This window comes from Papio anubis, chromosome 9, assembly GCF_008728515.1.
Source record: "Papio anubis isolate 15944 chromosome 9, Panubis1.0, whole genome shotgun sequence".
Classification (NCBI taxonomy): Eukaryota; Metazoa; Chordata; class Mammalia; order Primates; family Cercopithecidae; genus Papio; species Papio anubis.
In genome coordinates, this window is record NC_044984.1 from 42536810 (window position 1) to 42561169 (window position 24360).

The 24360-nt window shown below is 55.1% G+C and overlaps 1 protein-coding gene across 1 annotated transcript in view; it reads right to left on the reverse strand.

Annotated features, from left to right (window-relative positions):
• HDAC7 (histone deacetylase 7) overlaps positions 1–22778 on the reverse strand; it is a 38106-nt gene extending 15328 nt beyond the window's left edge. The window contains 5 exon segments of the mRNA XM_031650174.1: positions 512–623; positions 961–1051; positions 1184–1371; positions 4637–4687; positions 22337–22778. Coding sequence (XP_031506034.1) covers positions 512–623; positions 961–1051; positions 1184–1371; positions 4637–4687; positions 22337–22355 — 461 coding nt within the window. The 5' untranslated portion in view covers positions 22356–22778.
• Between the last annotated feature and the right edge of the window lie 1582 nt (positions 22779–24360).

A 24360-nucleotide genomic window follows, 5' to 3' on the forward strand; every position in this document is an offset into this window, starting at 1 on the left:
CCAGCCCTGGGACCTGTGGGGCTGGGCAAGGTGGGGCTGGTAGGAATGGAGACCATCTCCAGGTGGCAGCAGTGGGCCACCTGTCCTCTCCAGCAGCTACAGTGCAGAGCTCTGACCTAGGCATAGAAGCCAGGTGCTTGGTGCATAGGTGAAGAGCCCACGGGGGGCTCTGTCACCTGCACTAGGAACCTGCTCTGGGAACCAGGACATTTTTGTGCTCAGGGAAAATATAAAGAGAGAAGGGGCTCATGTGCAAGAAAAAAGCCAGTAGGGTGTGTGTATGTGTGTGTGAAGGGCCTCGGGTGGGGTGGGGGTGGGGAGAGAATTTAAAGAGAGAAGAGGGCACGTATCAGTTGAGAGAGGGGCTTGGGGGCATTATGTTTAGAGGAAGGTTAAGGACTGGTTGTGGCAGCTGGGGAGGAAGGAGGCGTGTGTGTGTGCTCATGGCTAACACGGGGGTGGGGGTGGAGGCTGCATGTGGGGACAGGAGGGCAGGTGAGGACGGTGTTACCTGTAGGGAATGCCAGGGCTGTTGGAATGGACTGTTCTCTCTAGGGCTGCCTGCTGTTTTTTCAGAATCACCTCTGCCAGCTTCTGCTTGACCACGCTGCTGGCTACAGCACCTGTAGGGGCAGAGTCACGAAGGGGCTGGAGGTGGGTGGACAGGCAGCCTCATGGCACTCCCTGGCCACTGCCCTGTCCCCATCCTCAGTAGGAGGCGTCCCAGGGACTCCCCGCGCAAGAGCCAAGACCGAGGCCCTACCCCTCCCTGAAGCCTCCAGACACTCCCCACCTGACCCCACATCCCACACACATTCACAGGCAGAGCCCAGGCAAGCAGGGGGAAAGCCTCGGCTCAGCTGGCTGCACCCCTCCCACCTCACCCCTCACAAGCTACACAGGCAGCCACAGGCACCCGGCTGGTGGGGCTGGGCTGGGCTGGGGCGGTGTCCTCCTTACTTCGCTTGCTCTTGTCCTTGTGGAGAAGCTGCCGCAACTCTTGTTCCTGGGGTCCCACCTGCAACTCGGGCATCGGTGTGTCCATGGAGAGCTGTGGGCAGGGCCGGCAGCCCAGAAAGGAACAAGAAGTTGAGGACTGAGACTGGGGTCTAGGGAAGCTGAAGGCGGGGAGGCTGGGGACCAAGCTCAAGGTGGCCCCACGTGCAGGGAGCTCCATCTTTACCCTCATGGGCTCCACCGAGCGCTGCTGCTGCAGGCCTGCTAGGAAGAGGTGGTGGTGCAGGCGCTGGGGACGCTGCAGGGCCAGCAATGTGGGCTCTGGTGGGGGCTCCACTGGGGGCCGCTGGCCCACCCGCAGGTCCATGGGCTGGGGCTGAGGGCCTGGTGTGTCTGCACAGGGCCTGGGGCAGCCTGGGGACAGAGAGAGGGAGCAGGGTAAGCTGGAAAGTTTGTCCTCGGGGGCATGACTACAGCCTGGTCCTCCATCAGCCTCCCTCAGGCTCTCTTGACAATGGCAAAACACTCTCATGGGGTTTTCCTCACTTAATCCTGTCATGGTCCTGCAAGGTAGGTGTTATCAATTCCATTTTACTCGTGAGAAAAAGTCACAGAACTGAACGCAGTTACCCTGTATCGCTGGTGGTGCTGGAATGGAGCCTTCCGACTTCACCACCGTGCTCTTCCACTAAACATGCTCCTCCCTGGGCCTGGGGCTGAGGGCTACGGTGATCTATGATGAGACATTGTCCTATGGTGGGACATTCTTGGCCCTGCCTTCTCCCTCCCTTCATCCCTCCCTGGAATCAGAGGATTTGCCCAGCTGCCCTTTAATGAGTTGGGCTCAAAGGAAGCAATCAGGCAGGCAAACAGGCCCACTTTGTTCCGCCTCCAGCCCCAAGCCTCACAGGCCCTCTGGGTCGCCACCCTCCCATGCTCTATCCCCAGTCATGAGATAAAGTGATGCCTCAAGCCTACAGCCAGCCCTGACCAGCCACGTTGGGCCTGCAAAACCCTGTGCCCAGGGCAGCTTCCTCAGCTCACAGGGCCCATGTGCCCTTGGGCCTGCTCCTGGGTGCCTCCACGGCAGCTCTGGGCCTGGCATGGTCAGGATGGCAGGCACGGCTGCCTCTTCTCAAGAATCCTCTGCACCCATGCTAGGAGCACCCTGCCAAGGCTGTGGGTGCAGGGGCTATTTATAACTAGCCACCAGACTAGGGTCCATGCCAGCATAGCCAGCTGCACCAGGCTGGGCTGAGCAGCCAGAGAGGCTGAGACACTGGGAGATGGAGCTGTTGCATCGGGCTTATCCTGGAGAAGGGGAAGTGGGTGGGGTAGGAGCAGGCCGGCCCCATGGTGGGGCACACAAGTGGAGAAGCCTTCCTGGAGAGGTCTCCTTCAGCAATTCCAAAGCTGGGTATCTCCCAGTGGGGCAGCCACAGACTGTCCTCAGGGATTGGGGCTGAGGAGGGCTGGAAAGACCTGTGGCAAAGTACCAGTCCAGGAGTCAGAAATCATAGATAGCCTCCAGGCCCAAGCCGGCCACTCCTAACCACAATCTTTACATCTACAGCACTTGCGAGTGAACATCTACAAAACCCTCTCACCTTATCAACCCACTGGCCCTGGGGGGTAGTCATTACTATCTCGTTATTCTAAATAAGGAAACTGAGTCTCGGAGGTGAAGGGCCCTATCCAAAGTCACCCAGCTAGGGGCAGAGCTAGCATGGGTTCTGGTCCTACCAAGGCAGGTACTCCAGTTTTCCACCAACTTTCAGTAATTCACCTCCCCTCAAGGGGCTTTCTCACTAAGCAAAGAAGAGGGGATTGCAGTAGGCTGTCATTAAAGGGCATTCACTCTAACATTCCCTGACTGTGACATGAACACAAGACAGGACCCCAGCAAGGAGGTGCCCGCCATGCCCCCGAATATCAAGAGGCCCAGAGGGACGGTGATGGCTATGCACCCAGATGCCGCCCGCAGTAGAAAATGCACAGCTTTGATGCCCCACCCCTTGTTCACGGTGCCTCTCAAGAAATCCAGATTCTCATTTGGGTTGAGTCTGGGTTTTGAATACGAAAACACTCCTGCCCCAGGAAGGGTTTCAGTTCTTCCATGTTCTGTGTCCTGGTTTCCTGGGGTGACTCCCCTGATTATGCAAGAGGGGCCTGGGGGAACCAAGGCCAGCCACCTGGACCGAAGACCAGTGGCTTCAGCCACACACGGATTGTGAGCAGCCCCCAGCAGCGGCCCTTCCCCTCACACTCTGCATGGCCATTGCCTCCACAGCAGAAGGGAATACAGGATGGGCTCTGCCTGGAGCCCTGGAAATACTTTTTGGGGTGCTGTAGCATTCCTGAGGCTCCACAGTCTGGTCCTAACTTGGCTTCTCTCAACTTGGTCTGCATCTGAACATGAACCTTCCACCTTGGCCATCAGCTTCCACCTGTCACAAATCCACGTCTCTTCTGTTCTCTGACCTTTTGTTCACAATGTCCCCCTGCCTGTGCTGTCCTCATCCCAACATTCTACTTTTCCAAATCCTACTCTCTGCTCAAAGCTCAGCTGGAGTCCTCCCTCATCCCTGGACCCAGCCAGCGTCTAGCATCCCTCCCTCTTCTGGACTCCAATCATGTGGCCGTTCCATACCAGGATCAGTGATCTGTGGGCAGGCACCATGTCTGAGTTAAGCTCCATAGGGCGGGGACTTGGTTTCATGCATTGCTTATTATTCCCAGCACCTAGAATAGTACCTACCACATGACAGGCACTCCACAAACATAGAATCAATGAATAAATCGGTGTCTCTCCTAAAATGTCGAGGAAAGTACCCTGGCACAGAGACAGAGCTCATTAATGATTCTTGAACAAATGGATAAACTCATGAATCAGTGTCCTCTCATTATTATTGCATTCTACTATTTTTTTTTCTCTTTGTATTTGTGTCTGCTTCCTCCCTAACCTGCCTGTTAGCTTTTCAACAGCCAGGACTAAAGCAAGGAGGATACCTGGACTCCATTTCTCCCTGTTATATGGAATTATTAGGCATCAGACTGTGTATCTTGCACTCAGTAGGCCCTCAGTTGCTATTGGCTGCGCTGAAGGAAGGGCAGACCGCGTCTAGTCCAGACCTGGCCCCATGGGCATGTCCTAAACCAAAGCAGCAGCAGGAAGTCCAGTCCTTCCCCAGGGCAGACTAGCAGCAGAGGAGGCTCGGGCCAGCAGAGGGAGGAGGCGCAGACGGTGAGAGAACACTTCCCCTCCAGCAGAGCAAGGGCTCTGCAAGGGCTGCCATGCCCACCTTGCAGAGCCGGCGTGAGAACTGAATGAGTCCACACACAAGAACACACCTTGCCTGGTGCCTGACATGGGGCAGGGATCTCAGTATAAATATTAGCTTCTTACTTTCCTTCCTGTTTCACTGCTCCCAGCAAGAACAAGAAGGGCATCCTGTGTTTCCTTTTCCTGTTGTGTTTCCTAGCACTGCGCCCAGCCAGCATCCAGAGCTGCCTCTCTTACCCCAGCTCCTCGCCCCTCCCTGGAGTCCCCCCTCCTGGCGCTCTGGCAGATCAGGCAGCGATCCTGCTTCTCTAACCCCTCAGCTTCTCGCCTTCTTACAGCCTTTCCACCCCTCATCTTCCACTCCCTACCATGGGCTCCCCCGGGCTTGACTCTTACCTGTGCCAGTGGGGCTGCGATAGTGGGCACCCGGGCTCACCTGGGTCCCATCTGTAGAGAGAAGAGAGACGGAGTGAAAGAGCTGCAGGGAGGGGTGAGGAGAGGGAGCAGGAAGGAAAGAGAGTCAAGCCAGGCCTGCTCCCTGCCACTCCAAGCTTGAGCACGCCAAAGCCTGGGACCTCCACCAGAAGTTAATCAAAATGAGAAGACCCCACTCCGTTCGACTTCTCCAATACCCCTGCTGGTGAAAAGGGCTCCCAGCTCCCTCTTCCTCAAGTCACTCACTCTAAATGACTTGAGCTCAGACAGAACAAGAACCTAAGGAGGCCTCAGGTCACCCAGCAATACCCTTAGCCCTCCCTCCTGTGGTCAGATACGATCTTCCCTGGGTAGCCAAACCAGGTTCCCATCGCCCGCCCGAGGGAAAGAAGAGGGCCGAGAGGTGAGGTGGGGCCAGAGGTGGGAGAGCCCGGCTGGGGGGACGGCTGTGGGGACAGGAGGAGATGGGGAGGAACAGGCCTGGAGAGAGGGAACCTGGCCTGCTCACAGCCTCCCAAGTGGGAGTGAATGGAGCAAGAGGGGACACAGAGGTTTCCAGAGTGGGGGAAGGACTGGGTCATGGCCCGGAGGTCAAGTCAGATCTGGTGGGAACTGTGAAGTGGTAAGGGCAGGAGTGCACAGCCTAAGGACCCCATAGTGCAGACCCTTTTCCTCACACTGCCCCATCCTATGTCCTGCTGCCTCTGTTTCCTCAGAGGAGGGACCTACTCAGCCTCTTTCCCAGATTATCTGAGACAGAAATCTTTTCTTTTGGAAATGGCTGCCTCTCTCAGGCTCCTAAGCCCAGCAAGAAAACCTATAGCTGGTCAGATTTTCTGGTCAGCAGCAGAAGGCCCCCAGGGGACGTGGAGGCCGGCTGGGGTTGGAGAAGACAGAGATGAGTCCTGAGGCCACCTGTCCAAGACACACACCTTTCCCTCTTGCTGTCCAGTTCAGGGTCAAGGGGACAGGAGGCCAGGAGACCCAGAGGCTGCCTGGAGAGGGTATGGGTGGACACAGAAGCCCTCTGCTGGCCAGACTTGGGGCAAAAGGGGTATTTTTTGAGAAACTGCCAGGGTGCTCCTTTGGTTCTGTGTCACAGAGGCAGCCACAGTTCCTCTTCAGAGCTGAGAAATGAGAACTTCCTGCAGGCAGGCGCTGCTGGGGGAGGGGCAGCCTGGGCACAGGGAGACTCCCACCGACTGCCCTCAAAACATCCCACGCTTTGGGTGACAAAGTTCGGTCAGAAAATGCTGCTCTACCTATTTAAATTCTGCCCATCCTCTGAGGTCCAGCCCAAGTCCATCTCCTTGGGAAGCTCCCCGTGACCTCTCCCCTCCTCCTTTTCCACAGCACTCGCTCTGTGTCTACTACCTTGACACTTCATTTATCATGATCTCTGTGGTGCCCTGTGGAAGCCATGGCCATCTGCACCAAACACCTCACTGGGCACATGGCAGGATCTGTTAGTAACTGGCAAATCAAATACAATGACTGTCTCCTGACAACCTGCCTGAGACACAGCATGCATAGTTCTCAAGGTGGTGGGCCTCAGAGGCAAACTCCCCTCCCCACGACATGGTAACCCCCAATCCCAGGCTTTCTTAGTACCTCTTCTTTCTTCTGCAGGACCTAGTCCTTCCAGAGGTTTCTGGACTGGGCTCCAGGGTGCACTCCCAGAGACGGTGTCAGGCTGAGTCCCCTGCCTCCTGGGAATTCTGTCCCACCTCCCCAGTCCCTGCCCAGGGGCTGGTCAGAAGTATTCATGCTTGGGAGCAGAGCCAGGTTCTCTGCGCCTTGCTCCCCTGGTAACCACAGATTCTGGACACCAGGCACTCTCTGGATAGGAGAAAAATTAATGACCCTGAACTCTGTGGTGTTGGCTACCAGGACCCAAAGGGATGTTTTGTGGTGATAATCCATAATATAAAGTCTGTCCAGAAAAGCTGTGTGCATGTGTGCATGTGTGCGTGTGTGCGTGTGTGCGTGTGTGTTGGCAATGGGGGCTGCTTCCAATAGCAACTCCTGGAAAAAGTTCTGCTTTTCCCCCACTCCCTGGCCCCGTGCTGAGGGCCATCAAGTTCAGAAGAGCCCAGAGCAACAGAGATAAGACCTGGGAACAGCTCTCTTTGTGTCCTAGAGAGAGGAAAGGTATCTAATGGCACCCCGTTAGTAGCTGAACTGAAGCCACAACATGAACATCCTGCATCCCAGTTCTGGCTTGAGTGTGGGGACCTCTTTTCCCATCACTGCCTCTCTCCAAGGGCTGTTACTACTAATTTGGGGTCAGCCTGAAAAAAAAAAGAGAGAAGTAAATGGACCCAAGGTACCAGGAATACTGTCTCGCACTGGAACCTTCTCCACATGGCTCTCTGCCAAGTTAGAGAGCTCTCCTTTTTGGAATCCTGGCTACTCTACCCTTTTCTATCTTCTTTGGAGGCAACTGCAGTCAGACTTAAGAAACAGTTTACTTAGCACTGGGGCACCGTGGGCCAGCAAGTCACCTTCTTAAACCAGAACACCTGATTTTACCCAAAAACCTATGGAGCCCCTGTTCCAATGGGTGCACCCCAGCCCTCAGCAACCTCCACAGTAGATACAAACACAAGTCTAAGCACCTGGAACAAACTGACCTCCCTACTGCTCCTACCTTATTGCCTCAGGCTCCAAGCTTGGTCCTCCCTGCCCAGCAGGTATGACTTTGCCTCCTAGATCTGCACAAGGTGGATGAAAACCTGAGCCTTGCCGACCACCTGCTCTCCCAGGAGCTTCATGTCTTCAGTGGGACAGAAAGGAGCACTGCCACCTAGAATGCCCTCTCCCAATGCCTCCAGTGTCTTTTTTTTTTGAGGTACGGTCTTGTTCTGATGCCCAGGCTGGAGTGCAGTGGTGTGAACAAGGCTCACTGCAGAGTTGACCTCCTGGGTTCAGGCGATTCTCCTGCCTCAGCCTCCCGAGTAGCTGGGACTACAGTATGCACCACCATGCCTGGCTAAATTTTTTTGTTTTGGTTTGTTTTTTTGTAGAGACAAAGTCTTCCCCTGTTGCCCAGGCTGGTCTGTAACTCCTGGGCTCAAGCGATCCTCCTCGCTCACCTTCAATGTCTTTGTTGAGGCTGTTCCCACCTCCCTGGACTCTTGATTAGCTGAAAAGGAAGCAGCAGCAAGAAGACCTAGGCCCCAGCAGCAAGAGGAAAGTAGGCAGTGGCAGGAGGCCATAGTCCTGGGTTCAGAGCTGACTCCCTTCACACCCGAGGTTGCGGTCTCTGGTTCTCTTTCCCTGACATAGGCTGGAAAAAGCTTGAGTCTCCATGGGGCTGGCAGAGAAGATGAAGGCTGGTAGTGAAATAGCTTCAGGAAGATCCAAGAATAAATAAACAGGAGAAGGAACACTGTGGTTGCCAGGCCTCCCTGACACAGAGTCGGGGCTGAGCACAGAGGATCAGCTCCTCTTCCAGGCTTTAGAGATCATTCAGACCAACACTCTCATTTGACAGAGGAGGAAAGAGAAAGAAGGGGCGAGGTCACAGCCACCCAGCCAGCCAGTGGTCCAGCCAGGCCGGGCCAGACCAGTACAGGGGAAACCCAAAGGTCGACCCCGAATGCAGGTACTACTTCCATGGGAAGTCACTGATCTAGGGGTTGAAAAGACGGAAATATGAGTGAAACCTGGTTCTCACTTTCAAGGAGTTTAGAATACAGCCTGCAGCCTTAAACATATTTGAACAAGTACAATACTTGCAGATACTAAAAAAATTCAGAGAGCCCAAAAGTTGTTAGGATAAGTTTCTCATTCATCCCAGACTCCCTAGAACTTCCCTGGAAGCCACCCTTTCTAACAGCTTCTTGTGTCTCCCTTCCAGAAATTCTCTATACTGCTCATTGATTGGCACTGAATGCTTCTTGCTTAGATTTATCCAGAACCCAGCAGGGAGCTGAGAGTGGGCTGGAAGCCCCCACCACATGAGGTCTGGCAGGCCACAAAATGTGAGGGAATCGAAGGTCTGAAGCACACAGGACATTTGCTTTGCGGTCAGATGGGACTGGGTTTAAGCCCCGACTCCCTCGGTGACTGGCAAGGCAAGCCAGAAACACAATTTAACCTGCTTAGGCTGCCCCATCTGTAACCAGGAGATAAGAATACCTCCTTCAGGCTGGGCGTGGGGGCTCACGCCTATAATCCCAGAACTTTGGGAGGCCAAGACGGGCAGATTACTTGAGGTCAGGAGTTCGAGACCAGCTTGGCCAACATGGTGAAATCCCATCTCTAATAAAAATACAAAAATTAGGCATGGTGGCGGGAGCATGTAGTCCCCGCTACTTGGGAGGCTGAGGCACAACAATCGCTTGAACCCAGGAGGTGGAGGCTGCAGTGAGCTAAGATTACACCACTGCACTCCAGCCTGGGCGACAGAGCAAGACTCTGTCTCAAAAACAACAACAACAACAACAAAACAAAAGAATACCTACTTCAAAGAGGTCACCTGAGATTAGCAATGCTGTCTGTGATGCACCCAACACATGCGGGCGGGTGGGGGGGGGTGGTTTCCTTCGTGGTAGTTTGCCTGCTGCACTTGTCTGCAGCCTCCTTCCTGGCATTAGCATTTCAGTGTCTGCTCCCAACTCTCCTCCCTCCTCTACCACAGACCATTTTCTCCTGGATGCATGCCCCTGCCCCATCTCGCTCACTTGCTCTCTCTTTTTTTTTTTTTTTTTTTTTTGAGATGGAGTCTTGCTCTGTCACCCAGGCTGGAGTGCAGTGGCACAATCTCAGCTCACTGCAACCTCTGCCTCCTGGGTTCAAGCAATTCTCCTCCCTCAGCCTCCCAAAGTAGCTTGGACTACAGGCATTAGCCACCAAGCCCAGCTAATTTTTGTATTTTTAGTAGAGACGGTGTTTTGCCATGTTAGCCAGGCTGGTCTCAAATCCCGTCCTCAGGTGATTTGCCCACCTCGGCTTCCCAAAGTGTTAGGATTACAGGTATGAGCCACCATGCCCAGCCCCCTGCCCTATCTCTTATCGCCAGCCTCTCCCAACTCTTCCCTTTCTCTTCCACCTGAACTTTTGTAAGCGAACACCTTATTATGTGCTAGGAGTTGTTCTAAGTGCCTTACATTTGCTAACTGATCTAGTCCTCATGACAAACCTATGAGGTATTTTTTGTTTTATCCCCATTAGGTAAATGAGTACACTGAGGCCCAGCAGTATTAGATAACTTGTCTGAGGCCACAGACAAGTGGTAGAGGTTCAGCTGGGACTTGAGCCCAGGAAATTGGGCTTCAGAATCCACGCTCTCAACCAATACACTCCACCCCTCCTCCCCAGCATTCCCACTCGCCACAGGCCAGCCAGCACAGGACACATGCAGGACCTAGATGGGCATGCAGAAAGATGAAAAAAATCACACAGCCCCACAGAGACCCATGCCAGCAGCAATCCCCAGCCCTGTGAGGGTGAGAGGGCAGAAGCTATGTCATCTTTGGGTGCCCATGAAGACAATCCCAAAGAATCATTTGGAGCAACTGTTGACTTTGTAGAAACCAAGCAATGATTTGGGACTGTATGCTGGGAACAGGGGGCTGCCAGTGGGTTGGGGTCTTAGAGGACCCTCAGCTCCAACTCCCTTGCTCTCAGTGCCCTGCCATATCCCTTCTCTAGAAGCTCCCAAGTCCCTCTAGGACTCTCTCATTAGCGTCCCAAAGCAAGCTCCACCATTTCTCTGTATTGGCAGAGAAGCCAGCTGCCCATCAGGGCAGAGGCTTAGCTGCCAGGTGAGCCAGCCAGGATGTCTGCCTACCCAGACGAAGGCCTCCGTCAGTCCGAGGCAAGGGGACAGAGAAGCTCCTGCACACCAAGCAGGAGGCTGGATATAAGGGTGGCGAGGCCAGCCTCCTGCCTCCACAGCGAGCATGCCTCTTTCTTGCCACCTCGGGGCAGCTGGGGCCCTGAGGCAGCTATTTTTAGCTCTTGACACCTGGGTATTTTGCAGCCGCAGGATGTCCGGTTTGGAGTCTCTTTCTGGGAATCCCACACGCGGCTGTTGTAAACAGCCCCACGCAGCGGCCGCCTGAGCAAGGAGCCAGCGTCGCCCCCCACCCCACCTCCACTTCTGCTGTTTGAGATGAATCAAACAGGAAGCAGATGTAACCATGGCAGCAGCGGCTTGAGCTCCCTGGGGGTGGGAAAGCATCCTCCCTGGTTCTTTGTCCCCCACCCCAGATCCCCAGCTCCACCCTGTGGCCTCTCAAGGATGGAGACCTGGCAGAACCTGAGGCCAGGGAGCTGGGCCATTCTGAGTTGCGTATGGCTGTCGGTTTCTGGGCCTGGCACTCTCTGGGGACCCTTACTGACCTCTGACAGAGAAAAATAGGGGTCCTCCCAGTCCTGTCCACCTCCCGGGACCTCTCGGGCCACCACTCAGCCTCCTTGCAAGTCCATTGTGAAGGGGAGGGCATAGCTACTTCCTGGGGTGGCAGGCCTGGAGGGCCTGCATCTACTTCCTATTACCCATGGCCTTCGGCTTATAGCCTGGCCTGCCCCTGCACTGCTCTGCCCACTTAGGGAATTCCTGAGCCAGTGGGCTCCCCTAGTCCACACTACCCTAGGATTTCTTAGTTCTGAAAAGCCCTCAAAGACATAAGTTCCACACTCATCCTCACTCCTCTCCTCCAGTATCTCCAGTCCCTGAGATAGGAAGTTCACCATGATGTCTAACCACAATCTGTCCTATCATAAGCAAAACATCCTGAGCAGGCAAGATTTGAGGCCCTATCTGTAACATGGGGATAAGTGGGCCAGTTTCTGCCTTCATCTCTCCCTTCTCCCCTACCCCTCTGGTGTCCCACTTAGACCAGCTGCTCCCTCTTAGCAGCCAGTGGGAGCCAGTCTTTCTCAAGGACCAGTGTTTGCCCCAACGAAGCACAGTCACTGGCCCAGGCTGCCTCTAGGGGCGGCTCCTTCTCCCCTCTGAGATGTCACACTCATTCCCTTGCTCTCCTTGTCACCCCAGTTCCTGGGCCTTCCTCGGGCTGACCCTGCCCCTCTATGTACCCTACTCCTGCTTTGCCCACTGGTTCTGCCTCTCCCAGCTGCAGGCCGAGAGAGGAGATGTGCGTTCCTCACTCTTCTCACCTGTGCCACCCACAAGGCCACGCAGCCCATTCCCAAGACTGCCAGGGAAATGTTTAAGTTACAATATCAACAATAGTTATATTATTTTAATTAATTAATAATATTAATAATGATCAATCATGTGTTAATGCTTACTGTGTGCTGGCTATTGTCCCAGGCATTTTTGGCGGGGGGAGGGCAACCTCCTCCTATTAAGCATTATTTATTTATTTTTTTTAATTTTTATTTTTTTTGAGATTGAGTCTCACTCTGTCGCCCAGGCTGGAGTACAGTGGCACAATCTCGGCTCACTTCAACCTCTGCCTCCCGGGTTCAAGCGATTCTCCTGCCTCAGCCTCCTGAGTAGCTGGGATTACAGGCATGCGCCAACATGCCCGGCTAATTTTTGTACATTTAGTAGAGATAGGGTTTCACCCTGTTGATCAGGCTGGTCTCGAACTCCCAACCTCAAGTGATACGCCTGCCTCAGCCTCCCAAATGCTGGCATTACAGGCATGAGCCACCACGCCAGACCTACACTAAGCATTTTTTTTTTTTTTTTAGTTGGGACCGGGTTCCCCCGTGTTAGCCAGGATGGTCTCGATCTCCTGACCTCGTGATCTGCCCGTCTCGGCCTCCCAAAGTGCTGGAATTACAGGCTTGAGCCACCGCGCCCGGCCCACTAAGCATTTTAATTGTTACTATTGCAAGTAGTCCTCACAACTCTGTAAGGCAGATACCACTTTGTTTGTTTGTTTTGTTTTGTTTTGTTTTTGAGACAGAGTTTCACTCTGTCACCCAGACTGGAGTGCAGTGGCACGATCTCGGCTGACTGCAACCTCTGCCTCCCGGGTTCAAGTGATTCTCCTGCCTCAGCCTCCCAAATAGCTGGGATTACAGATGCAAGCCACCATGCCCAGCTAATTTTTGTATTTTGGTAGAGATGGGATTTCGTTATGTTGGCCAGGCTGGTCTCAAACTCCTGAACTCACTCAATCCACCCACCTTACCCTCCTAAAGTTCTGGGATTACAGGCATGAACCACCGCGCCCAGCCTATATACTGTTATTATTCTCATTTTGCAAATGAGGAAACTGAGGCTAAGAGAGGTTCAGAAACTTGCCGAGGTCATACAGATGGTATGTGGAGCTGCTGGGACTCCAGAACCGAAGCTTAGCATCGGTACACTGGCGTGGACTTCTTATTCAGCCTGCCTCCTAGTAGCGGGTGAAATGAGACCACCAAGGGGACAAGGGGATGCGAGACACAGTGAGGTCCTAGGGTATGCTCCCAGTGCCAGCCTGTTCCCACAAAGTGTGCTGTGTTCCACCCCTGCCATCCTCCCTTCCTTTTTCATCATCTATTTCCCTTACTTTTTAAATGTACATTTTACCATTTTAAAGTGTACCATTTAAACACTTTACAGTGTTTCCTGTTAGTTGCCTCCAGCAGGGTATAACTAAACAAGCAAACCTCCCAGGGTTGCCACAGAGGATCAAACACTACGTGAGCTCTCTGGAAACTGTCAAGCCCTCTACAAAATGTGGGTTGCATAACCAGAGCAAGTCACCCTCAGAGTGGGTACTTGGGGGTAAATTCCCTTGGGAGGAAAAGGTCTCAAGGTCTCTCTCTCTCTCTCTCTCTCTCTGTCTCTCTCCTCCCCCTCTCACGTGCAGGCCTTGGGCAGGTGGAAGGGCTGGAAGCACCCACAAGTGCAAAAGGGAGCACCTACCTTCAGGGCTGCTTCCTGGGGACTAGGAACACAGCCACATGGCTATCAGCATCCCTGGATCTGGGGCAGAGGAAGGCAAAAGCCACAATGGAGAGCCTGGTCTGCACTCAGTAAGAACCAGGCAAACCAAACTGAGGCATCTCGGATGTGAATAACCACAAGCTGTGAATCCTGACACTCACAGGGATGTCACATTAACATTAATGACAGTAAATACCCTAGAGGTCCCATCCCAGTGGTGCTTTAGAATCCCCCTCCCCTTGCCTATTATTTTGGAAGATGGCAGAAGTCTAGTGGGCAGATTCTCCAGGTGACCTGATTCCCTTTTGAAGTCAGGCTGCCCTTGAGACTTGGTTGAAGGGGTTTTTCCAGATCACAAATACAACTAGGGTGCTCACACAGCCTTCAGGTCACTCAACAGACAGATGCATGGTCCTGGGTACTGATTTGGACAAATCAGCTGTAAGGACAATTTCTGGCCAACTGGGAATTCAGTAAGATGAACATTTACCGTAATGGAAGGTGGAAATCACTGATTGAAAAAACAGTATATGCAGAGTAATCTCATTTTCATAAAAGTTACAACACACAAAGACACACAAGGAAATGGAAAGATGTGCAGTGATCTCTGACTGACGGGTCTGTGATATTTTTTATTTTTTAGCTTTTGCTGGTTCGTCCTGTCTGAGTATCCACAACGCACATGGACTGCCTCTGTAATAATTAAGCAGCATATATATGTACATAGACACAGCCCATGGTAGCAAAGTCAAAGTGTGACCTCGGGCTCCCGTGAGAATTAGTCCACAGGGCTTTCATCGCCCCCATGTCTTCTTGGACCATACATCCTCTGAGGTTCCGTGTTATCTACAACCTAGCATCCTCTGCCTCTCCTGAATCTCACCAAGGGCCTAGCACAGGGCTGGGCACAAAGTCAGGACTTACTTAATGAATGCCTTCTGGCTGAATAATGATCATTTCCTGAAAGAAATGCCTCATGCCTCTTCCAGAGCCGCTGTGCTGGGAATACTCACTGCTGACATCACTGACCTGCCCACCCGTCCTCTGTTCTTCATAAGAGCAACAAGGGAAGGGCTAAAATAAAGGTCACCCCCAGCAGATGCTGGCAAGGTACTCCACATCAGGGCCATCGGGGCAGCCCCGTCCCAGACCCTCCCCAGGCTGGCACGGCAGCCCCTCTCCAGGGCCAGCTGGCTTCAAGGCCTTGGGGTCCCTCCTCACCCTGCCTCACTGGGTGAGGCTGGGGGAGGAGTGAACAAGAGAAGCAGGGGTCCACCCTATGACTTCTGGCTACAGCTCTGGCTGTTCCAGGCCCTGATGGGTGGAGGAATCTGGAACAGGGATTTGGCCTGGTTTTTTCTGTGAACTGGGGCTAGGCCCAGTTTCTGTTCTTCGTGTCTGCAACATTCCCTATCCCTGACCTTCAAAAAATATGAACAATAACATTAATAATGATGATGAATATTCAGTGAGCACTGACTTCATACCAGCACGGAGCTAACTTTATTTACATTATCTCCTTTAATCTTCATAGCAACTCCATAAAGTTGAAACTGTAATTATTTTCACATTACAGATGAAGAAGTGGAGGCACAGAGCAAAATGTGCCCATAATCACACTTGCAGGAGAAACCAAGACTCAGCCAAGGCCATCCCATTCCTCCCTCTGCATCCTTACAGGATGCTCTCCTGCCAGGCGTTGCCATATATGCAGTAGGGTCTAAGGCGATAATTAACATCTGCAGAGTGCTTTAAGCACCAAGTGTTTACATATGCTTAGAGAAAAGCCCCACTTGAAACTAGGAAATCAAGTCTCAGAGCCATCTGCATCCTTACTCAAGATCCCACACCTTTCGACTTGGATTCAAACTCAGGTCTCTGGCGTCAGAATGGCACATTTCTTCCCTATTATCACACGATGCCCCTGGCTCACACTCAAGGCGGCCCCGGTTGCCTGGAAGGGAGAGTCACACCTCCTTTAGCGCTGGAATCCGGGGGGCGAAGACTGCGCTCAGCCCCTCGCCCCGTGGGGGTGGGGTGCTGCGCCAGCACCTCCTCAGCGTCTCCGCCGTGACTCACTCCCGGGACCCAGGGGAAGCACAGCCCTGCGCTGCGGGCAAACATCGTCCGCCGCCCGCCCCGCCTCCAGCTCCCCGCCTCCACATTTGCTAACCGAAACAAGGCTGCTGCTATTTTTAACCCTCCAGCTCCCCCTTGCCTGGGGCTCCCCCCTTCACCTCCCCACCCCCTGCCCCAGCCGGGTGCCACCAGCCTGTCATTCTGAGAGCAGTTCTATAACCTGAACGCGCCCGGGAGGGCGCAGCGGACGCCCCGGACGTGCAGGTTTGTGGGGCAAGCAAAACAAGACGGTTACAGCCCAATCGCCGAATTCCCCCACCCCAGACTCTTTCCGAACCTGTCACTCCCCGACTGCCCTGCTCCTCCTGCCATTCTGGGGGCTGGGGTAGAGGAGAATGGGACTTCTGGGCTGGGGTCACCTCAGGAGCCTAAGCTAGGCTCCTTGGAACGGGCCCTGCAGGGAGGAAGCTGAACTGAAGGGGAATGGAGTTCCCCTACGGATCCCCAGGGTGAGAGGCTGACCCTATAGGCCCAAAGCTTCTGACCACCAGGGTTTACAATCCCTGCAGGCAACATGGAGGAAAAAGGAAGTGGTGTGGAGACAGGGTGGGGATGGTGTGCTTAGCCCAGGGCCCTCCTCAGGAGGAGAAGTCCCCTCCCCATCCTGCTGTGGGGGCTGTGGAGCTTGGGTGGGGAAGGCCTGGGAGTGGGGAAGAGCACTGAGCAGCCTCCAGAGAGGCTCAGGGTGGAAGACAGCCTTGGCTGTGTGCAGGGGGGAAAGCAGGCCTGGCGTCAGGGCTCCTTTGACACTCAAGAATCTAAGGAAAGGGCCAGGCAACACCTTCCTGCAGCCTGAAGCTCTGGGTTCCCAGAAAAACCTTCCTGGGAGAAGAGGTTGGAGGTGAGAGGGGGTGAGGCCTGCTGGCCTAGAGCCGAAACCTGACGCCCCAGTTGCTGATGTGAAAGTTAACCTCCTGAGAGGGGTGAAGCCCTAGAGCTGCAGGTGGACCAGACAGGGGCATTTCCTCCCAGCTGATGTAGAGCCAGCGGCTTGAATCAGCCCCATCTGGCCATCTGGTCTCAGAGTCTCCCCCAGTTTGGGCAGCAGATTCCAAGGGCCCAGGAGAGACTCTGGAGAGCCCAGCCAAAGGGCCATCTGGGCTCAGGTCTTCCCCGTGTGCCTCTCCTGTCCCAGCCTCCGCCCTCCCTTGAGCCCTGTCCTCTCTCGTCCTGACCCCAGCCCTCCTTTCTGGTTCTGTCCTCTCTTCCAGGGCCCAGGTCCTCTCTAGGCCTTGACCCTCTCTCTTTGGTGATTCCTGAGCCAAGTAAATAAATCCCAGTGGCCACAGAGGCAGCAGGCTAGACCAGAGGGGAGGGACTTGACACAGCAGTTCCCCAACTGGGGAGATGGCAGAGAAAGGAAGGCGGTGGGAGGAAGGTGAAACAGGAGAGCTCCTGGGGAGATGCGGCCTCCTTCTCAACATTCAGTATGGCCACAGGGCCCTGGACTCAGACCCATGGAAGAAAAAGGGTGCTCCCCAAGCAAGGAAGTGGCCTTGATCTTGGCCTTGTACAGCTCCCCCTTCTGCTCTCCCCTCTGCTAGCCTTTGGGGCTGCTTGAGGCGAGGAGACTGCTATCTTCCATGCCAAGTGAGAGGCTGGCAATTCAGCTCCAACCCTCAGCCATTGCTCAACCCAGGGTCTCCACCTGATTCCAGGGAGTTCCCAAGCACGGCTCCAGAGGCTCTGACAGCTCACTTCCAGCCTGGGGAGGCGAGAGACGGCATCAATGTCACCTTCTTAGGCAGTCCTCCCCTGGCCACCCTATCAAAGGAAGTCCCACCTTGTTATTCTCTATTGCCATGCCTCGTTCATTTCCTTCTTAAGGCTTATCACAGTGTGTAACTAGTCACACATACTCATTCCTTTACTTGCCTACTTGTTCTGTTTGTCTTCTCCACGAGAGTGGAAGTTCCCTGAGGTCAGATGTTGTGCCTATGTGTTCACTGAATATCTGTACCCAGTGCCTGGAACATTGCAAGGCTCAGCTAGGATCCAGTGAATGGATGAACTGCTGAATGACTGGCTCAGCAACATGATTCCCTGGTTGCCAACACTGACCTTTAGGGATGACACTCAACAGTTCCAGGAGTTCTCCAAAAAGGAGGCAGCAGAATGTAGCAGGAAGAACAAGATCAGAAAACAGGAAAGCCAAGACCCCAGAGGAAAGATCAGCCCCAGTTAGCACCAGCCCAATCAGGTTCACGTCATCACAAAGTGTAGTTATGAGCACACATGCACACACACACACAGCGGGTAGATGGGTGAGCACAAAGTCCTGGACAGGTCTTAGAAGCCTTGAGTTTTCTCTTGGTTCTTCCTCTTAATGGCCCAGCACCTTAGAGAAACTACATACCTTCTGTGGGTCTGTTTCTTCAAAAGAAAAAATGAAGAGGTTGACCCAGGGCACTGGTCCTCAAACACAGCCTTGCCCCAGGATCACCTGAAGCACCTGTTAAAATCCGGATTCCCAGGCCCCACCCCTCAGATTCTGACTAGTCAATCTGGAATGGGCCTGAGGATCTTAATGTTTTTAATTTTGAGACAGAGTCTCACTCTATTGCCCAGGCTGGAGTGTGGTGGCGCGATCTCGGCCCACTGCAGCCTCCACCTGCTGGGCTCAAGCGATTCTCCTGCCTCAGCCTCCCAAATAGCTGGGACGACAGGCCTGCACCACTGTGCCCAGCTAAATTTGTATTTTTAGTAGAGACGGGGTTTTGCCTTGTTAGCCGGGCTCATCTCAAACTCCTGCCTTCAAGCTATCTGCCTGTTTAAGCCTCCCAAAGCCACCGCTTCCAGCCAGGAATTTTTTTTTTTTTTTTTTTAATAGAGTCTTGCTGTCGCCCAGGCTGGAGTGCAATGGCTTGATCTTGGCTCACTGCAACCTCCGCCTCCCGGGTTTAAGCAGTTCTCCTGCCTCAGCCTCCCAAGTAGCTGGGATTACAGGCGCATACACCACACCTGGCTAATTTTTTGTATTTTTAGTAGAGACGGGGTTTCACCACGTTGGCCAGGCTGGTCTCGAACTCCTGACCTCAGGTGATCCACCTGCCTCGGCCTCCCAAAGTGCTGGGATTACAGGTGTAAACCAACGCACCCGCCCGGCCCAGGATCTTTATCTTTAACACATTCCCCAGGTGACTCTGAAGCAAATGGTCAAGGAACTCGCATTTGAGAATCCCGAATGAGATGGTGTTTTACAAGCCAACACCTGGACTTCTATTAAAAAGCCACTCCTGCCCAGGTATATACCCCCAAAAAACATGTCCATGTATTCCATATACCCCACACAGGGCCATAACCTGCAAAGGTGTGCACCATACAGATGATACACATCTGTCTTTTATGTGTGCATACTCCCAAAACACCCAACACAGAACCACCACATAGATCACAAATAGCCCGGAGCCACCACATCAGCATACACGGTGGGGGGGGGGGTACACACACAGATACCCACCACACACCCAGTGTGTGCTCTCACACACCTCATGCAGACCCACACTAAACAGACGCTGTCCTGAATTTATTTTGCCTCTGGGAACCGGTCCAGGACCAAAGGAGCTATGCTCTGCTGATGAAAACATCCCTCCCGCCTCTGCCACCCCCAACCCTGCCCCTTGCCCCAGGCAGCATGCTACCCCCCTCTCCCTTGTAGGAGGAGGGAGACTGAAGGAGGGCAGTGGGGATGGGTTGGGAGGAGGCAGAGGCTAGGCCAGTGACTCAAGCTGCTCAGAGCCCTTCCAGGTGTCCAGCTCCCCTCTTTCCCTCTCCCTTCCCCCCAGAAGATGCCAAAGGGCCTTCACCCAGCCCCCGAGTCCATGCTCACTCAGGCCACTTGCCTAGATTCCCAGGCCCCTGGTCCTAGGGCGCCAAAAGGGTTAGGGAGGTGGCTAGATCTAGGGACTCCTCCTAATACTCAGGCCTCTAAGGAAAGGGCTGTCTGGGGGCACCTTCCTATAGCCCTAAGGCCTGGGGCCTCCAGGGAAGGTTACCACAGAAACAGGGGGAAAATATTACAAGGAAACACAATACCCGGCAGGGTCACCTGCTGACCGGGCTTCCTGCTGTGTTGCCCACCCCCAGCTCACTGCTCTCAAGCCTCCTTCTCCAGCCTTGCCTGGGCCTCCTTACCAAGGCTCTCCTTCCTGCCTCCCAAGAGCTGGAAGAAGCAGTCTTAAGCAGAAACTCTGCCCCTCCGTGGTTCCAAACAACAGCATCGAGGATGGCCCAGAGCTGAGCCCCCAACTCCTAATCCTTACTAACCCCTCCTCACCATCACCACAGGAAATCAAAGCTTCCTGCCCCAGAGGAAGTGCCCCATCTAGTGAACAAATCCAACACACACAAATGCACGGTCCTGGGAGCCTCCGGGAGGACAGATGCCCTCCCCCTGGCCCCAGGCCTTATTCAGGCCCTGCTTCCAGCAATACCCCACACCACACTGGAGGCCCCAGTCCCAAGTCTGAGGGCAGGCCAGGAAGAGTCAAGCTGTGGAGGGTGGGCCAGCAGAATGGGCACTGGCAGAGTGAGAAGGCCTGGTTCTGGCCGCTCCCCTGCCTGCCATTCCCTGACTGAGTGACCCTGGGTCTTGCATTAGCTCACCTTGTCTCAGGCCCCTGCCAACTTCAAAATTACCAGCCCTTAATGAAAGGCCAGGAGAAAGAAGGCAAAGAGAGATGGGGTTTCACAGGCTTCTGTCTTCCAAGTCCTTGGGCAAGCATGCCCACAGCTACCAGAGGGTCTCCACTCCCTACCCCATCACACATGAGTTTCTCTCTTGCCCAAGGGTTTTATATCAGAACTGAGAAAGTTCCAGGTTCCAATGCCCAGAGGCCACCAAGGACTAAAGCAGAGGTCCATTATCCCTAAGCAAACTGGAGGGGGTGGAAAATGGCACTGAACCTTGATTCTCCTCTCCATAGTCAACGTCTCCTGCTCTGCTCTGAGAAGTGTGCTTGGAATTTTCTCCCCATTTTACTGAAGGGGAAACTGAACTTCAGTGTCAAAGTGGAGTGAACTGCTTAGACATGCAAACTTCCCTGCCCCAAAACCCACTGTAAGACCTGGTGGCCACAGAGACACCCACCAAATAAGGGACACAGAGGCCTCGGGAGAACACTGCACCAGGACCATTCCAGGTGCAACACCAGGAGGCAGCTCTGAGCTTGCCTCTGAGCCTGGCCCTGCTGGGCAAGGAAGGACATCAGGGGACTAAAGGCAGAGGACTAGTCCCAATAGGTCCAAGACCTGGTTACCGTCTGGGCTCGCTGGGCTGGGTACCACTCAGCGAGACTACTCTGTGCCTTAGTTTCCCTCAGAAATGGCTGCAGAGAAGAAGAAAATGACTTAATAACTCATGGGTAGCAGCAGCCTATGGAGGAGGAAAAGGCCACCAAAGCACCTCATTAGAAGGCAGGGACCTGAGTCACAGTCTCCTTCCAGCCCTATGGCTGAATAGGGGTCCTAAGGAAGGTCCCACAGGTCCAGATGCAAGTCCAGGGAACAGGCTGAGAAGTCGATCTTGAGCTCCCAGCAGGGCCGCTGAGAGCCGATGCCCCATTCTCACCCTAGAAATCGGCAGGCAGAGCTGGGCCTCAGGCAGATGTTGCCTAGGAGAGTGGGCAGGGAGTGTTGGCAGCCAGACAGCCACTGTCCAGATGCAGGGGGAGGCCTTTGGGTGTGCAGGAGGACTTTGGGTGGCCTCCTCAGCCAGAGGGGATGAGGAGTGAAGAGCAGCCGTGGCTGGGGAGGTCAGACCCAAACAGGCAGCCACAGCGGGAAGCAATGGGGGTGGGGGCACTAGGTGGCCTGAGCGCCCCAAAGGGCTCTCTCCTAGCCCACAGGCCTAGAAACTCTGGTGGTGGGAACCCAGCTCATCCGCCAGATTTGCCGCCTGCTCTCACACTCCCCAACACCAACAGACCCCAGGCCTGGGGGGTGCACATCCTGTCCCCCACCCCTCACACAGCCTGTGGCACCCCTCTTCCCGCGCCGCTGCCGGCATTGACCTCCACAGCTCACTAGGGCACAGGTGTCTCTTCACCCTGATGGGTGAGCAAGGATGGGGGGCGATCCTCAGAGAAACCTCCCACTCAGAGACTCCTCCAAGGGACCTCTTTCCCTGCCGAAGGATCTGAGTAGGGCCCTGCCCGGCTCCACGGGATGGGGGCGCTGATGTCCAGCCCCACAAAGCCCAGCCCCAACTCAGTGGGTCCTGCCCTTTGCCCTCGCGCTTCCAAACCTTCCGCCCCGGAGCACCGCCCCCTCGCTGGGCCACCGCTGCCGTCCCTCCCTCCCCGGTTCCTCGGTTCGTCCTCCCCGGGAACAGGGGTGATGGGACGTGGGGCCCGCGCACCGGCGGCCGGGGCCTCCAACTCCCTCCCTCGGGCCTGTTGCTGCCCCGGGGCGGGCGGATGTGGGCGCCCCGCGGGAGGCCCGAGCCCTCTGGCCCCCGGAACCAGCCGCGACCCGGAGCCTGCCAGAGCCCCGCGGAGCCGGGCGGGACGGGCGCGGTCGGGGGGTGCACGCCGGGCTGGGCCCGCGGGGCCGGCCGGAGCCCGAGCCGGAGCCGGAGCCGGGGCCGGAGGCCGAGCCTGGGCGGGCGGCGCTGGGTGCCGCGCGCAGGGCGGGGCGGGGGGCGGCCGCCCAGTACTCACCAGCGCCGGGGCTGTGCATCCAGGGGCCGGGGCCCTCAGAGCGGGGGGCTCATGGCGGGGCGGGGGGCTGGGGCACCGGCCTCACATCCCCCCAGTCGCCGGAGGCTGCAGAGCGACTGTGAGACGGCGAGAGGAAGGGAGGGGGCCGAGAGGGGGAGGGCCCTGGCAGCCCGGCCGGCCGGGTAGGATGACAATGGAAGGAAATGCTTTATCTGAGTCTGAGAGCGGGCCAAGGGGGAGGGGAGGGAGGGGGCAGGCGCTCGCGGCCCTGGGACACACCACCCCGGCAGACGCTGCACCGGGCGGCGCACAGGCGGGCCGCAGACACCACGCGCGGCCGGATCGCGGCGGGGTGCTGCGCACGGCCAGAGAGGCAGCGCTGAACCCGGAACGCCGGCCGCGGCCCCGAGCCCGAGCCGCCGCGAGGCGCTCCGTGCAGTGCACAATTCCCGGAAACCCAGCTACCTGGGCGCACGCACCCTCGCATACACAGCGTACACGAGCACGCATCCATGTTTACAAGGGGCAGAATCATTTATACAGCACACACTGGGGCTTCGGGGTGGACCCCCGTGCACACATTACATACCCGTACAGCCCACAAGCACGCGGGCACAGTGGGACACGCGTGGAGTCCCATGTCCCATACAAGGAATCCCAGACGAACACCCCCCACCACACACACACACATAAGCACGACTTGCCTCAGGAAAGTTCCAGGATCTGATTTGAATCACTGCCCAGCCCTCCCCCACTGGCACCCCCCCCCAACACACACCATGCCTGCTGAGGGGAACGGAAGGGTCCAGCCTGTTCCTATTAAAAGAAAAAGGGTGTGGGGGTGGTGCAGATTTTGAAAGTTTTCTTTTTTTAAAGAAATTTCTCAAGGGATTTCCTTCCCTCCTCTCCTCTTCCTCTCTTCCTCCCATTCCTCTCCCTCCACAACCCCCCTCTTTCCCCCTCCCGGTCCCTATGAGTCAAACTTCAGCAATGTGCCCAGTGTCCCCCAGTGCATTACAGCGGATCACAGAAATGTTCCAGTCTGTGAGTCGGAATGCAGCCGCCTCCAGCCCTCCCTCAGCTAATAAACTCAGCTCAGGGCCGGCTTTAGGCAGTGGCCCTCCCTGCCTCTCCCTCCTCTTTTAGCTAGAGAGAAGGTCAGATTCAGGGGTCAGGGGTCGGGGTTAAGGACCTCACCATTGTGCTTCCTGGGCTAGCTGGTCAACCATGTCTGCCTCCAGCAATCTGGAGCTGCTCCTAGGAAGAGGAGAGGTCCACCACGCAGGAACACTGGGCTCTCTGCAGCATGAGGCGCCACCACTGCAAACCAAGGAGCAGCTTCCCCTGACCCTATCCTATCTCCCACAATCCTAAGAAACCCCAAGAATCCAGAGAAGGAGAAATTGAGGCAGCCGCAGAGGTGGAGTCAGGTCTGATCAAAAGCAGGAGCCCACAGTGGCCTAGGAGGGCTTGGCCATGCTGGTCGTGAACTTCAAACCGTAGATTCTATTCTGTTCCCTCAGGCACAGCTCAGGACTCACTATCTGTTGCTACCAGCATATTCAGCATGGGACTTCTTACTTCATCCCCTTTCCTTGTCCCAGTTCTCCGTCGACAGGCAGATCCAACCCTTCTGCGCTTGTTAACTTATCCTCCCAAATGCCTTTCCTGGCATTCAAGCCCTACTACAACATGGCACCAGACTCCATACACATCCCTGCCCAGTGCCTCCTGGTACTTCGGGCTCAGTAGTGTTAGTCGCTATTATTACTATCATTATTTCCACCAGACTGGGCTGCTAGCTGCTTCCCATCATGTCCTCACGCTTCCGCACTCCCTTGCCTTCGCTCATCATGCTCCCTCCAAAATAAATGTCCTCCCCAGCCCCTTTCTCCTTCTGTTGAAATCTTTCCAATCCTCAAGACCCACTCCCTATCTAGTGGGAGGGAGGGAGGGAGCGAGGAAGGGAGGGAAGGAAGGAAGGACTGGAAGAAAAAGAAAGTGACTGTACCACTTTCTCCAGG